Raw genomic sequence first — 17407 nt, forward strand, 5'->3', positions numbered from 1 at the left:
CATTTGTTCCAGAGGGATATTTGAAGTTATTACACCACTCTTTAAATATTACATGATACAGCAGATCCTACGAAAAAATCACAGTGGCGTCTCTCCTCAACTTTCACAGGAGTACTATTCCGCTTCCAGCCAGGATGTATTACCCCCTAAAATGAAACAAATCAGTGTCAGACTGTCAGGACTTCTTAGAGTAATCCAGTAATACTATAATGCCAAGAGACAGCCAAGAGTTTGCGAAAAGATTACCTGGTTCAAATTGAGATTAGTAGTTTTGTCTGGCTTTCATAACCAGCTCCTCTGTGGTAGCACCAATGATCTCATTTGATCTCTTTAGAGGAACGCAACAAATTCTTCCAATAGAATCCTGAATACACAATCAAATTTATTATCATATGACACAAAGAGGTAAAAGGGGTAACAGCATGTCGGTAATGCCGTTGAAAACTGTTTAGATTCTGTCATTGTTAATTGCAGACTCTGTAAATTATGTTCGTAAGAACTTTTATATCATCAGGCAATGCAAGTGTGCAACAATTGAAGAAAAGACTCTAAGAACTCACTCTTGTAACAATACCAAATCTCTCTAACTTTTGAAGAGCATCCATCACCTCAAAATTGCATTGCAAACCGAACTCTTCTTGGATTAGCTCTTCACATTGCAAATCAAGATCCTAACATATTGGGAAACAAAGAATAATCTTACTCAACCCTTTGTACTTGTGTAGAATAACTTCTGAAGAAAAATAATTGTTTTAAATAAAGAAAATATTTAGTATACATCAACAGTAGCTTTTCCATTTTCCATCAGTATATAGTAGGAAATTATGACCTCCTTGACCTGAACACCAAAAATAGCAAATACGTAAATAAATTGTGAGTTGAAATTTCCCATGAGCACTAAATGTGTAGACCTACTTCCTGCTGAATCACATCATCACAGAGATGCAGAAGTGTGCCTTTCCCACTATCTAGTTGCTTGTCATACATGGATTGAGTGATTAGATTTTGATAGGTTGCCATGTTCTGCTGAAACCTGCAGCAAAGGGAAATTATTTAGCTTACCGCCATCAACCAGTAAGGCTAATACAGGAAAATCCTAATTAAGAAGAGCTAAAAAGAAGCAAGGAAACAAAGCTGAATTTGTGCATGTACTCTGGAGCAGTCCTAGCAGGTCACAAGAACAAAAGGAGTCACTGTTCAATCATCCACGTATAATAAAAATTACTGACAGAACGTAAATTATACATCAAGTGGGACTCACGAGAAATAGATCTTAGCACAATATCCAGCCAGAGCAGAAAGGATGGCAGTCACAACCCAGAAATCAGCTTTATTAGGCATTTCGAGTGAGCCAACGAGTGTAACCTGGGTAATGCAGGCAATCATCAACTGATGAAGCACAAGAAAATTAATGAATCAAGTTGAACCAAACTCCACTCGACTTACAAGCCCAATAACAACGGAAACAATGAACTGAACCCAGTCCATTGGTGTGAGGCTCGGGTTTTTCTTCTCTGGCTGCAAATAACATGAGTTATCTTCAGCATAGGGCCAGTTGAATAGATGAATATGGCTGTGTTCTGTAAACAAAAAATATTTGGATGTGATCACATCTTTTTTTAGAAAATGTAGGGCTTCCAGCACTAACCAGAACCAACTCCATATCTGCCATCGGAATATTTTTGAAATGTTTTACATGAATTGCTCTATCATCCTGGCCCTTCGGGCTTTTCTTCCTGAAGTAAAACATGCCATCGGAAGTCAGTTTGGACATGCTAGTTTACACGGATCGTGCAAACCATTTCACAACCAGGACATGAGAATTTTTGTCTGCAACCTCAAACCAAAATTTATGAGTTTTACCTGTACAAGACAATCACCTCATCGAATGTAGGCTCCTGAATTGTGACTTTGCCAACTAAGTTGCGCAGGCTACAATAAAAGTAGAACAATATGAGAAGAAAAAATAGCAGTCATCAGGTCGTAACAAGCCAAGAACAGCACAAACCTCAACTTCATTGTTTCAAGTCGTATACGCTCAACGTATAGCTCTTTGTCTTCTTCTTCACCAACTAGATCATCATTTTTCTTGGAATCTATCACCGGCTTAACCTTATTCTTTCTCAAGAAGAGCTTTTGTAGTCTGAAATTCAAGTATGAGAATAACAAACATGTTGGACAGAGCAAGATAAAGCACAGGATAATAAGTGAATAGCAAACCTCGTCTTCTCTAGCAACCATCGCCATGTACGAGTTATGACCATATCCACTTTCTCCATGAAGAAAAAATCGCTAGTGCGGTCCAGTCCTATGCCCCTTCGAAATATGACGTACTGGAATGTAAAAAGATTGTTTATAAGGTTTACACGTAAAACAATTAGTTTTTACGAACAATATGAGGAAAACTGAGTAACAGACACTACAAGAGAAAAATATGGGTAGGGTGCTACATCAATAATACATGAAAACCAACAAGGAAGTGACTAAGTTCCAATTCGCTCACTTAAAATCCTTCAGCTATCTCCTAAAAGGCTAAAACTAAAACTAAAGAACACAACAGTGAGAGCCAGAAACTAAAATCCAGCCTACTAAATATGTTTCCAAATGAGAGTGCATCAGTGTTGCATATAAGAGACAGAGCATTCTCACCTTATCCGAGAACTCAGGTAGGTTGTCATGATGATGCTCCTTGAAATACTTTGACAATAATTTGTTATCTAGCTGCACCAGCAAACAAAAAAATTGTAATGCCACTGTGAAATCTAGTGATTTCACAGAAGGAGGCAAGTTTGGAGTGAGAGGACGTTTACTTTCGCTTCATCAACTTTTATTGGAAGATTCAGCAGATATTGTCCAGACTGGGCAAGTTCAACCTCGTCATCAGACACTATGTTGAAATTGCTTTTTTCCATCACCTACACCAAATTAGAGACACTTAAATCTGCAACGCTATATGGTTCATATGGATTACTTTTTATAGTAAGAAAAAACAAGCCCTTCTATCAAAAGAGAACACCCTAGAATACTAGAAATGCTTTCTCCCAATGCAAAGCTTTTGCATTTTCTCCCAAAAAAAAAAAGTTACTTACCTGAAAGAAATAGGTCAGGAAGTTCTGCTCGAGGGTATCAATCTCCTCAGTCGAAAAGTTCTGCTGCTGTAGTTTTTTGGCTCCGTGCACAGGGTCGAAGAGAGCAAATAGTTCCTGCAAGAAATATAACATACTGGAATACATTAAATCTGCTTCAATTTCAAGCACTGCCAGAAACGAGCAACCCTTAAAAATGACCAAAAATGTGTGAAGAATGATTCTTCAGAGAGGTATGCAAGTTCTCACCATCATATCATCAAACTGGAGATGGTACCACGCTCTGATGGTGTACTCCACCCTCTTACAGAGCTTCAAGAATTCTTCTCTGTCGTTTTCGTGCTCTTCATGAAACAGGTAACAGAGTTTGCTTTCAGTTGCACAGTACCATATACCCAAAACAATACTATTTGCTTCAGCATGTAGAAACTAAGACAGGTGAACAGGGAACATGGTGTACTTGATAGCCACATCAGGAAAGAGTGCGCTATTATGTCTGTTAGTGGTACCAAAGCACAAGCATATAGCAGTGGCCTGCAACGCCTACGTACGTTTACTAAAGGTTTCTTGTACCTAAATTATTTCTAGTTTCTTTCCAGTTTACAGGTTAAAGGTTGAAACAAACAGACCAAAAAAAAATTCCTTCTTTCAAAGAAGCAATATTTAGTATCTTCCCAGTACAAGTATGAATAAATATGTCATGAAATCAGATAAATTTTGTGGTCGAAGCGAATCAAGAAACGCAAAACGCCCATGGCGAACACAACCGGATTAACGGAACAAGTCAAGGAAGAGGAGGGAGAGGCAGACCAATGAGGTAGGCGAGCTTCATGATGAGCTTGGGCTTCATGATGGGGATCGCCGACTCGCGCTCCAGCCGCACCACGTCCTTGTCCTTCCCCATCTTCGCCACCCCCTGCACCTCGGCCGCCGGCATTGCCTTCTTGTCTAGCGACCTACCACCAGCGCCAACGCCAGCACCGCCGCCGCCGCCGACACGTCGTCTATGTGGTGAAAAAATTCGGGGAGAGGGAGGGAGAAGAGACGCAGAGATTGGTGGGAAAGACGAGGACGCGAATTGGAACGGAGCAACGCCTCCCTGGATCAATTATGGCGAGTGGGGAAGAGCTGGAAACGCATTACGGTTACAGATCCATACACAGCACACTCTTGTGTTGTTTTCTTCCTCCTCCAGCCGGCGCGAGCGAAGAGAGGCTTAAAAATACGCCTTCGATATTGGAATACGTACTTATATATCACACGATTAGGCCATATTTTTTAGTTTTGGCCCAAGTTTCTTTTAGGTAAAAGTGAATTATATTAATGGGCTCCCCTCCAGGAGGGGCCCAATAAGGTGGGGTGCACCTAAAAATCAAATAAAATTATATTTTAATATTAAAAATAATTAATACAAAATATATATTATTTAATTTCCTATGATCCGAAACACTTTCGAACCACTCCAAACATCCTTTGGATCCACACAAAACTTTCCGGTTCTCTATTCTCTATTCTCTGTTGTTTTCGATGATACCAAAAGTATCCATAAGGCGTCATCGAAACCCTTAAGTGTGTTACCCACTTACCCTACGGTTTAGAAACACTGCAGACATGATTGAGACGCCTCTCCGACCAATGATCATTAGCGGGACCTGGATGCCCATAATGACCCATTCGCATTCCAGAATATATGTCATTCAACCATAAACGTCAAGTCCTATCCCATTTGTTACTTCGAGACTAGATTTTTCTGAGATCTGATCGTCGGTATCATCATACCTAGTTTAATCTCGTTACCTGCAAGCTCTATTTAACTCGTTCTCGTGATATTCCATCATCATGACCTAGTCATACGCTTAACAGCTTCATGGATGTAAGAGCATCCCCACTCGTTGGCGCTCCCCACGCCCAAATCCGGACGAAACAACCGCCGGATTGGACGAAATTAAGTCGTGGGGAGTACCGTATTTCCAGTCGTCCACCCGGAGTTCGGCGGATAGAGTTTAAATTCAAACAAATCGCCGTCCCGCGCTACAAGTACGGCCGGTTGATCGGCAAAAGGAGCAAAAGGATCGGCCACGGATCGGCGATCGGAGGGAAATTACACGGAGACGAGGCTCGTCGGCGGTCCCGGCCGGCACGGCGGTGTCCGACGGACCGGTTTCCTCACACGCCGTGGCCGAGGCGGCTGCGGCGGCCGACGAGAAGCGGCGGCGGTGGACGTCGAAGCGGCCGCGATCGACGAGGTAGATGGTGAGGTAGACGAGGTAGGAGCCGGCGGAGACGACGAAGGAGCGGCCGGAGGGGCTCGGAGGATGTCGGCTGCGGTGGCCACGGTACCAATTCCTCGTCTCCTCGTCCATCGGTTCCATGTCGCCGCCGCCCATCGGGAACGCCAAGTACGTGTTCCTCTTCTTCGCCGCCGCCGTCGTCTTCGGCGGGGCAATCCGGGCGCCTTGGTTGGCGAGCATCTCCCGCCACCTGCCATCGAACTTGTCGTTCCTCCCGTCGGCGTGCGACCTCAAGTCGGCCCGGCACTTGTCGATCGATGCCCGCATCTGTCGGCGGGATTGTCCGTCCGTTTGAGCTCTTTCGGCTTCTTCGGCCGAGTTCGGGCGCCCTTCCGCCGCGCAAGCCGCCGGAGCGTCGGGGTTGTACTTGCTCGGTCTTGCTCTTCGAGAGGGTCGTGCGAGTTTCCTTCCACTTCTCGCGGTTCTCGAGGCGGGCGTAGACGTTGAGGAACTTGAGCTGCAGGCCGGTGTCGTCCGTGTACATGTCCAAAGCTCGGCGCAGGCGGGAAAAAAGAGCACGGCGATACGGGTCGGCTAACGACGATGTACCTCGGTGATGCGGGGTCGACGGAGCATACCTTTTGCTCCAAGTCCTGGCCGCTGATCGGCCGTTTGTCGACCTCCTCCTGTATGCCGTGCCATTTGTTGCACGCCGTCTGCATGATCCCCCAATGGGTGGCCATCGCCTTGTCTCCCCGGTACACGTTCATGTTCGTCTTGTTGAAGTAGGGATCGACGAGTTTGCGCTCCTCGTACGCCTGCCTCACTCGAAGCCAGTATGTGTCGAACGACTGATTGGCCCCGATTATGCCGTTCGTGGACACGGTCATCCAAGCTTCGGCGAGGCACTCCTCTTCCTTCGGCGTCCATTTGATACGCGGTTCGGTAGGCGGTGAGTCCTTCTTCCTCTTCTTCTTCCCCTTCGACAGGTTGGCGGCGGCTTGTGTTGGCTCTTCTTCTTCCTCGTCTTCTTCTTCGACGGCTTGGCTTCCGTCGGCAACATCCTCCCGGTGCTCGTTGCGCGCCGCCACAGCTGCCGTCGCCCTCGCCTCCTCTTGCGTGAAGAACCCCGGGCACGCAGCGGCGGCGGCCATGAAGAACCCCGGGCTCGCAGCGGCGGCCATGGAGCCGGAGGTGATCATCTCGTGGATCTCCTCTTCGTTCGGCGCCGCCTGTCGCATCGAACGGGAGCGGCCCTCGTCGCGAGGGCCGGCGAGGTGCCCTCGAGCCGGCCGCCGCCGCCGACGTCAAGCTCGGGCGGCGACGGCGTGGACTCGGACGGTTGGACGTAGGCGCCCTCTTGGAACACGGCGGTCGGCGACGGCGAGTACGGCGAAGGGGAGAAGGACGACGGGGAGCTGGTTGTACCTTGCGTCGGCCATTGGTCGGGGAACATGCTTGCCGCCGCTCATGGCCATGCCGATCATCCTCGCTTGTTCGTCTCGGGCCGCCGCCGCCGCCCTCTTGGTGGCGGCTCTTTTCACCCTCTCCGCCCTGCCGCTTGTTTCCACCTCGCGCCGTTTCTCGTCCGCCGCCCACTCGGCGTTCGACATGCCCGGCGGCTTCGTCTTCTTCGCCCGCATCTTCCTCGCCGGCGCCTTCGGCGGCATTGTGGTGGACGAGAAGACGAGGAGGAGAGTGGTGGTGGACGAGAAGACGCCGCCGGGAACTGGAGCTGGAAGACGAGGAGATTGGCCAATTTCGGCGGGAGAGAATGGGGATATGCAAGCAAATTGGAGGGAATGGGGATATGCAAGCAAATTGGAGGGAAAATCGACAGGATTTGGTTTTCCGGTCGCCGACTACGCGGGTCCACACGGCGTTTCGCGCCAAAATCTTTCGTCCGAAGTCCCCGAGCGCGTCCCGGGGGGCCGGGGATGGCGTGGGCTCGCCGGATGGATGAAGGGCCAAATCCGGACGAAAACGAGGAACCGGGGGCGCGACTGGGCCGATTTACGCCGTCCGGATGTAAAAAAGGCTCGCCGGGGGCCTGTTCGGGGGGACGAGTGGAGATGCTCTAATCTCACCGAGAGTGGACCCAAAGTACTTTCCGTCTCGCGGATGAACAAATCATGATCTTGTTACATATGCCTCAACATACCCTTTTGGAATACCTGAGAGACTCCTTTATAATCACCCTATTACGGTGTGACGGTTGATGCGGTTAAGGCAGCCTCCTATGATAGTGATTAGATATGATCTCACGGTCTAAGGAGTAGGTTACTACACTTTCATAATTATCGCAACGATGAACTTTATGACTCGATTGTGTTGCAATACTTATATTGTGTATGTCCATCATATCATTCACCTAGTGATATGATCTCATTGTCAATTGACATAAATGTCCATGACCGGGAAACCTCGATCATCGGTTGACCAGTGAACTAGTAGCACATAGGCTCACCAAGGACTCTATAGTTTGCTTGCACACCAAATGTGTGACATGTGTATCCATGTTTCCGATTAATACAGTTATAGCATGACATAAAACTTATTATGAACTAATGAGATATGATAATAAACACACTTTATTATTTGCCTCTTATCTCCAACATTTTTATGTGTGTCGACTTAGTAACAAAAGCCATACTGATACAGGATAGATTCACGATCAATGTGAAATTGCCTCTACTGTCCAAACACCGCTACCATCGACGCAAAAAATTAACATTGAAAAAATTTAGAGAGATAGTCCATTGTTGATATGTGGTTTTCATCTCCTCTAGATTTTTATTTGACTACAATATAAGAGTGAAAGTGGCAGAAATATGTAAAAGAAAAGGAAGCTTTCGTCCTACAGCTAGGGTTTATCTCATGTGTGTGATGTCTACGCCCCCTCCTTTTCCTGTAGACAGTGTTGGGCCTCCAAGAGCAGAGGTTTGTAGAACAGCAGCAAGTTTTCCCTTAAGTGGATCACCCAAGGTTTATCGAACTCGGGGAGGAAGAGGTCAAAGATATCCCTCTCATGCAACCCTGCAACCACAAAGCAAGAAGTCTCTTGTGTCCCCAACACACCTAATAGGTGAACTAGTTCGGCGAAGAGATAGTGAAATACAGGTGGTATAAATAAGTAGTAGCAACGGCACCAGAAAAGTGCTTTGCCCAGGACAGTAAACAAGCAGTAGTAACGCATCAGTAGTAGCGCAGTAAAATAGTAAACAAACGGAGATTCGATGCTTGGAAGCAAGGCCCAGGGATCCTGCTTTCACTAGTGGACACTCTCAACAATGATCACATAATAGGACTACTCTACACTCTTTTGTTGGATGATGAACACCGCTAACTGTGTAGGATTACACGAACCCTCAATGCCGGAGTTAACAAGCTCCACAATATTCAATGTTCATATTTAAATAACCTTAGAGTGTAGGATAGATCAACACAATTACACCAAGAACTAACATAGCATGCACACTCGTCACCATCACACTATGTAGGAGGAATAGATCACATCAATACCATCATAGCAATAGTTAACTTCATAATCTACAAGAGATCATAATCATAGCCTACGCCAAGTACTAACACGGATGCACACACTTGTCACCATTACACCGTGCGGGAGGAATAAAACTACTTTAATAACATCACTAGAGTAGCACATAGAATAGTAGTGATACAAAACTCATATGAATCTCAATCATGTAAAGCAGCTCATGAGATTATTGTATTGAGGTACATGGGAGAGAGATGAACCACATAGCTACGGCGGAGCCCTCGGCCTCGGGGGTGGATTACTCCCTCCTCATCATGGAGGCAGCGATGGCGGTGAAGATGGCGGTGAAGACGGTGGTGGAGATGGCTCCGGGGGCAATTCCCCGTCCCGGCGAGGTGCCTGGAACAGAGAGTTTTGTCCCCCGAATTGGAGTTTCGCGACGGTGGCGGCGCCCGGAGGTCTTTCCGGAGTTTCGTCAATTGGTACTGCGTTTTTAGGTCGAAAGGGGTTTTATAGGCGAAGAGGCGGCGCAGGAGGGCTGACAGGGTGGCCTCACCCTAGGCCGGCGCGGCCAGGGTCTGGCCCGCGCGGCCCTATGGTGTGTGGCCTCCCTGGCTCTCCTCCGACTCTCCTTCGGTGTTCTGGAGCCTTCCGGGAAAAATAGGAGGTTTGGCGTTGATTTCGTCCAATTCCGAGAATATTGCCCGAACAGCCTTTCTGAAACCAAAAACAGCGAGAAAACAACAAGCGGCCTTTCGGCATCTCGTCAATAGGTTAGTTCGGAAAACGCATAATAATGACATAAAGTGTGAACAAAACATGTAGATATCATCAATAATGTGGCATGGAACATAAGAAATTATCGATACGTCGGAGACGTATCAGCATCCCCAAGCTTAGTTTCTGCTCGTCCCGAGCAGGTAAACGATAACAAAGATAATTTCGGAGTGACATGCCATCATAAACTTGATCATACTATTGTAAGCATATGTAATGAATGCAGCGATCAAAACAATGTAAATGACATGAGTAAACAAATGAATCATATAGCAAAGACTTTTCATGAATAGTACTTCAAGACAAGCATCAATAAGTCTTGCATAAGAGTTACTCATAAAGCAATAAATTCTTAGTAAAGGTATTGAAGCAACACAATGGAAGATTAAGTTTCAGCGGTTGCTTTCAACTTGTAACATGTATATCTCATGGATAGTTGTCAATGCAAAGCAATATAACAAATGCAATATGCAAATATGTAGGAATCAATGCACGAGTTCACACAAGTGTTTGCTTCTTGAGATGGAGAGAAATAGGTGAACCGACTCAACAATAAAAGTAAAAGAATGGTCCTTCAAAGAGGAAAGCATCGATTGCTATATTTGTGCTAGAGCTTCTATTTTGAAAACATAAAGAGAGCATAAAAATAAAGTTTTGAGAGGTGTATGTTGTTGTCAACGAATGGTAGCGGGTACTCTAACCCCCTTGCCAGGCGAACCTTCAAAGAGCGGCTCCCATTTTATTTTATTTTTGGGTGGCACTCCTTCCAACCTTTCTTTCACAAACCATGGCTAACCGAATCCTCGGGTGCCCGCCAACAATCTCATACCATGAAGGAGTGCCTTTTTATTTTAGTTTTATTATGATGACACTCCTCCCAACCTTTGCTTACACAAGCCATGGCTAACGAGAATCCTTCGGGTGCCGTCCAACAATCACATACCATGGAGGAGTGTCTATTTTTGTTAATTAATTTGGGACTGGGAATCCCATTGCCGGCTCTTTTTGCAAGATTATTGGATAAGCGGATGAAGCCACTAGTCCATTGGTGAAAGTTGCCCAACAAGATTGAAAGATAAACACCACATACTTCCTCATGAGCTATAAAACATTGACACAAATCAGAGGTGATAAATTTTGAATTGTTTAAAGGTAGCACTCAAGCAATTTACTTTGGAATGGCAGGAAATACCATGTAGTAGGTAGGTATGGTGGACACAAATGGCATAGTGGTTGGCTCAAGTGTTTTGGATGCATGAGAAGTATTCCCTCTCGATACAAGGTTTAGGCTAGCAAGGCTATTTGAAACAAACACAAGGATGAAGCGGTGTAGCAAAACTCACATAAAGGACACATTGTAAACATTATAAGACTCTACACCGTCTTCCTTGTTGTTCAAACTCAATACTAAAAATTATCTAGACCTTAGAGAGACCAAATATGCAAACCAAATTTTAGCATGCTCTATGTATTTCTTCATTAATGGGTGCAAAGTATATGATGCAAGAGCTTAAACATGAGCACAACAATTGCCAAGTATCACATTATCCAAGACATTTTAGCAAATTACTACATGTATCATTTTCCAATTCCAACCATATAACAATTTAACGAAGAAGAAACTTCGCCATGAATATTATGAGTAGAGCCTAAGGACATACTTGTCCATATGCTACAGCGGAGCGTGTCTCTCTCCCACAAAGTGAATGCTAGGATCCATTTTATTCAAACAAAACAAAAACAAAAAGACGCTCCAAGTAAAGTGCATAAGATGTGACCGAATAAAAATATAGTTTCAAGAGAAGGAACCTGATAATTTGTCGATGAAGAAGGGGATGCCTTGGGCATCCCCAAGCTTAGATGCTTGAGTCTTCTTGAAATATGCAGGGATGAACCATCGGGGCATCCCCAAGCTTAGACTTTTCACTCTTCTTGATCATAGTATATCATCCTCCTCTCTTGACCCTTGAAAACTTCCTCCACACCAAACTCGAAACAAACTCATTAGAGGGTTAGTGCATAATCAAAAACTCACATGTTCAGAGGTGACACAATCGTTCTTAACACTTCTGTACATTGCCTAAAGCTACTGGAAGTCAATGGAACAAAGAAATCCATCCCACATAGCAAAAGAAGCAATGCAAAATAAAAGGCAGAATCTGTCAGAACAGAACAGTCCGTAAAGACGAATTTTATGGAGGCACCAGATTGCTCAAATGAAAATGCTCAAATTGAATGAAAGTTGCGTACATATCTGAGGATCACTCACGTAAATTGGCATAATTTTCTAAGTTACCTACAGAGAATTTTGCCCAGATTCGTGATAGCAAAGAAATACTGTTTACTACGCAGTAATCCAAATCTAGTATGAACTTTACTATCAACGACTTTACTTGGCACAACAAAACACAAAACTAAGATAAGGAGAGGTTGCTACAGTAGTAAACAACTTCCAAGACACAAATATAAAACAAAATACTATAGCAAATTAAACACATGGGTTATCTCCCAAGAAGTTCTTTCTTTATAGCCATTAAGATGGGCTCAGCAGTTTTAATGTTACACTCGCAGGAAATAGTATTTGAAGCAAAAGAGAGCTTCAAGAGGCAAATTCAAAACAAATTTAAGCCTAATATGCTTCCTATGAATAGGAATCTTGTACACAAATGAATTCATGAAGAACAAAGTGACAAGCATAAGAGGATAAAACACGAGCAACTTCAAGATTCTCAACATAAAGATGGGAAACTTAATATTATTAAGATGCATATAACCATATTTCCCTCTCTCACAATAACTTTCAGTAGCATCATTGATGAAATCCACAATATACCCATCACTTAAAACATTCTTATCATGGTTCATATGCATAGAAGTATCATTAATTTCGGCATAAAAAGAGTTATTCTCATTAATAGTAATGGGAGCAAGATTATTATCAAGAATTTGAACATGGTAAACAAGTTGCATATTAAAAGAATTGTTTTTGGTAATCCAATCATGACTATGACAAGTTTCATAAGGATAGTTATAACCTATATCATAGCATTCTTTATAATAATCATCAAAGATCGGAGGCACAAGTGTCATCATAAGAAATAGAATAGTTATCTTTCACGATCGGTTTATCTCGTGTCCACACCATCATTGTTATTAGAAGGAGATGTATCAAGAACATAATGACCAGTAGCTAAAGGATTTTCAAACACCTCTTCCCCAAGCTTAGAGCTTTCTATATCATTATGGGAGGAAGCATGGATAGCACTGACACTATGGCAATTATTATCATCATCATTTTCAGAATTAGTTTCCCAGAGATTTGCAATATCAAAAGTAGTGTGCTCATTCAAATCATGATTGCTAATGTATGTAAAGGGCATAGGAAGATCATCGTATTCAGATTCATTATCACAATAATCATTAGGAGCAACATACTTACGGTTACCTAGCGTTATCTCATTCACGCGGGGATACGCCGTTACCTCTTTCTTTTTATTCTCCTTCTTCTTCTTCTTCGTTCCCTTTTTCTTCTTCTTCTTCTCTTCCTTCTCCTCGTTCCCTTTTTTAGGAGGAAGAGGCTTGAAGGGTGGCTTGTCCGCATAACCTGATTTACTTTCAGAAACAATAGAAGAAACTTGGCAGGATCCCTCCTTTTCATTAATTAGTTGAAAACACACAGCGGTCCTATCATATTTTGGCAAGGTGTCATCTTCTAAAATATTTTGTATGTAAGTATTTGTATGGCTATTATCAATGCAATAAGAAAAACACCCATGCGGGACATCATCAATATCAAGATCACTCATATGTAACAAAGAGATTTTTCTCGACAGTTCTTCACACCCCAAAAATAAAGTAAGTTCATCATGCTGATTAGGAGTAATTTCATCATCACAATACAAATTTGCAGCACTCATTGGGTTCAAATTATCATTGGAGGAGCATTGAAAATTAAAATGACCCACTTCATGGCAAACTTCACAAATAAAAGGATAGAGGGCACAAACTTTTTACCAAGATCATCTAGAGCCCTAAGCCACTTTCTAGTTTTTTCATTAATATGATGGATGCAATATTCATCTTTGGCTTGATTAATTCCACAAGGTCTATGCATTCCACAAAAATTAACATGCTTATAGGAAATAGCATTCTTAGGAGTTTGAGCATGCTTATTGCAATAATTAACAACAATTTCATTCTTCATGCAAGCCTCGTTAAAAGGTTCATGATACTTATCAAAATTCTTCTTAGGCAATTCAAAATGAGAAGCAAAGGCTTTATAAAGATTTGCAGCAACTTGAGAGTCAAGACCATAGGTAGCACTCATATTTCGAAATTTATCGGTATCCATAAAAGCTTCAATGCATTCATAATCATAATTTATACCTGACTCTTTACCTTCATTGTTCTCCCATCCTTCGGCGTTCTCCTTAATCCGATCAAGAAGATCCCACCTAGCTTCAACCTCCTTGCTTGTGAAAGATCCCTCCGAACAGGCATCCAGATAGTCCTTGTGTTGTCCTGAAAGCCTCGCATAAAAATTATTAACAATAACATTACGGGGAGCTCATGAATGGGACATTTGAGCATTAGTGACTTCAATCTCCCCCACGCTTGAGAAATACTCTCTCCATCACGAGGATAAAAGTTATAAATATAATTCCTATCAATATGCACTTCATGAGGAGGATAAAATTTAGAATAAAAGAGAGGTACAATTTCCTCCCAACCAAGAGAATGACTATTCTCCAACAATTTATACCAATGCGCCGCTTTACCGGACAATGAAATAGAGAATAGCTTCTTCTTCACTTCATCCATAGAGATACCTGCACACTTGAATAACCCGCATAATTCATGCAAAAACAATAAATGATCTCCGGGATGGATAGTTCCATCCCCTTTATAGCGGTTATCCATAACGCGTTCAATAATTTTCATAGGTATTTTATACGGAATACTTTCAGCAGGTGGATTTAAAATATCACAAGCATTATTAGAGTTATCGCATATGGGAGATAAAGCATTATCAGAACAAATTTTCTCCCCTAAAGATGGGAAGCCAAAAACATCATGGAAACTAGCTTCCCCAAGCTTAGACTTATTCATAGCATTAGCAGTGATTGCGTTCATACCAATAATATTGCTACTAGCATGCAAATAAGGTTCCATAGGTTCTTTAATTTTCGCATCACACAATTCATGTCTTAGCTTAGGAAATAAATTAAGAAGCTCATAGTTATATTCCATTATGCCTAACTAGTGTAAAACAAGAAACAAAAAGATGCAATTGCAGGATCTAAAGGAAATAGCTTCGAGTACTTACAACGGCACCGGAAAATAGCTTAGTAGCCGAGATCCGGAGTGTGAGTACCTTTTACCTTTCCTCCCGGCAACGGCGCCGTGAAAATAGCTTGATGTCTACGCCCCTCCTTTTCTCGTAGACAGCGTTGGGCCTCCAAGAGCAGAGGTTTGTAGAACAGCAGCAAGTTTTCCCTTAAGTGGATCACCCAAGGTTTATCGAACTCAGGGAGGAAGAGGTCAAAGATATCCCTCTCATGCAACCCTGCAACCACAAAGCAAGAAGTCTCTTGTGTCCCCAACACACCTAATAGGTGAACTAGTTCGGCGAAGAGATAGTGAAATACAGGTGGTATAAATAAGTAGTAGCAACGGCACCAGAAAAGTGCTTTGCCCGGGACGGTAAACAAGCAGTAGTAACGCAGCAGTAGTAACGCGAGAAAAACAGTAAACAAACGGAGATTTGATGCTTGGAAGCAAGGCCTGGGGATCCTGCTTTCACTAGTGGACACTCTCAACAATGATCACATAATAGGACTACTCTACACTCTTTTGTTGGATGATGAACACCGCTAACTGTGTAGGATTACACGAACCCTCAATGCCGGAGTTAACAAGCTCCACAATATTCAATGTTCATATTTGAATAACCTTAGAGTGTAAGATAGATCAACACAATTACACCAAGAACTAACATAGCATGCACACTCGTCACCATCACACTATGTAGGAGGAATAGATCACATCAATACCATCATAGCAATAGTTAACTTCATAATCTACAAGAGATCATAATCATAGCCTACGCCAAGTACTAACACGGATGCACACATTGTCACCATTACACCGTGCAGGAGGAATAAAACTACTTTAATAACATCACTAGAGTAGCACATAGAATAGTAGTGATACAAAACTCATATGAATCTCAATCATGTAAAGCAGCTCATGAGATTATTGTATTGAGGTACATGGGAGAGAGATGAACCACATAGCTACAAGTGGAGCCCTCAGCCTCGGGGGTGGATTACTCCCTCCTCATCATGGAGGCAGCGATGGCGGTGAAGATGGCGGTGAAGACGGCGGTGGAGATGGCTCCGGGGGCAATTCCCCGTCCCGGCAGGGTGCCGGAACAGAGAGTTTTGTCCCCCGAATTGGAGTTTCGCGACGGTGGCGGCGCCCCTGGAGTCTTTCTGAAGTTTCGTCAATTGGTACTGCATTTTTAGGTCGAAAGGGGTTTTATAGGCGAAGAGGTGGCGCAGGAGGGCTGACAGGGTGGCCTCACCCTAGGCCGGCGCGGCCAGGGTCTGGCCCGCGCGGCCCTATGGTGTGGGGCCCCCTGGCTCTCCTCCGACTCTCCTTCGGTGTTCTGGAGCCTTCCGGGAAAAATAGGAGGTTTGGCGTTGATTTCGTCCAATTCCGAGAATATTGCCCGAACAGCCTTTCTGGAACCAAAAACAGCAGAAAACAACAACTGGCCTTTCGGCATCTCGTCAATAGGTTAGTTCCGGAAAACGCATAATAATGACATAAAGTGTGAACAAAACATGTAGATATCATCAATAATGTGGCATGGAACATAAGAAATTATCGATACGTCGGAGACGTAAAGGTCAACATTGGTTAGGAATGCAAGTATAATCCCACTCACGTCCCACTTCAAGGTTGGCTTTAAACCACATGTTATATTTTAAACAAAAATCTTGAACAAGGTGACTTAAACGAGGGACATTAATAGAATACTGAAGCTGGTTGGTGATTAACGGGTATCCTTTGAGTGTTATCATGCTACTAAAAATTTAAAAAAAACAAGGCCAAAGGGGAATTTGTGCGGTTAAATTAGACATGCACAAACTCTATGACATGGTGGAGTAGTGCTTTCTTGAAGGGATCATGCTTCGATTGGAGTTTGATGATATGTGGGTGAACTTAATCATGCAGTGTGTCTCTACAGTGAAGTATTAGGATATGTGTAATGGCTCACTTTCTGATTTTATTACGCCAACTAGGAGCCTCCGCCAAGGAGATCCTCTCACTACATTTGTTTTTACTATGTGCCGAGGGCCTGACTAGCTTGATCACCCATGAGGAAGAACAAGGACACCTAATGGTGTGATAGTTTATAGAGGTGTGATGACTGCAAGTGCACATATTAATTGTAGCTAGTTTCGAAATAAGAGTATGGAACCAGAGAGAGCTATTGGTTGAGGTCTTTATGCCCCTCGTTACAATCTACCAAGGATACTTGTAAGTTTCCTTTGATCTCGAGTAAGAGTGTTTAAAAGAGAGTCGTTTTTTTTTGCAATTAAGTAAATGAAAACAAGTAAAGTAACGAATACGTTGGGATTTGTGTTGGAACTCAAAAAGGCTAAAATGTTCTCGGGGATGTAGGATACACCACTAGCTTGTGAGAATTAATTATGATTAGGATAACCTATATCTTTTCTCATTATATGTGTGGGGAGAGCTCCATAATAAAATGTTCACCAACAAGTCTTGTCGGTTGCTTCTAG

At 43.4% G+C, this 17407-nt stretch overlaps 1 protein-coding gene across 1 annotated transcript; it reads right to left on the reverse strand.

Moving 5' to 3' along the window:
- Positions 1–3: 3 nt before the first annotated feature.
- Positions 4–4000, reverse strand: LOC124666665. The gene is made up of 16 exons (XM_047204001.1): positions 3897–4000; positions 3336–3430; positions 3090–3203; positions 2811–2915; positions 2650–2721; positions 2221–2333; positions 2009–2143; positions 1864–1932; positions 1649–1736; positions 1447–1518; positions 1262–1365; positions 916–1033; positions 779–838; positions 561–671; positions 247–364; positions 4–146 (listed from the first exon to the last, which is right to left on the reverse strand). The coding sequence occupies exons 1-15, from the start codon at positions 3988–3990 to the stop codon at positions 263–265; spliced, it is 1452 nt and encodes a 483-aa protein (XP_047059957.1). The 5' UTR covers positions 3991–4000; the 3' UTR covers positions 4–146; positions 247–262.
- Positions 4001–17407: the final 13407 nt, after the last annotated feature.

The sequence above is a fragment of the Lolium rigidum genome, chromosome 6 (assembly GCF_022539505.1).
Source record: "Lolium rigidum isolate FL_2022 chromosome 6, APGP_CSIRO_Lrig_0.1, whole genome shotgun sequence".
In the NCBI taxonomy this organism is placed as follows: domain Eukaryota; kingdom Viridiplantae; phylum Streptophyta; class Magnoliopsida; order Poales; family Poaceae; genus Lolium; species Lolium rigidum.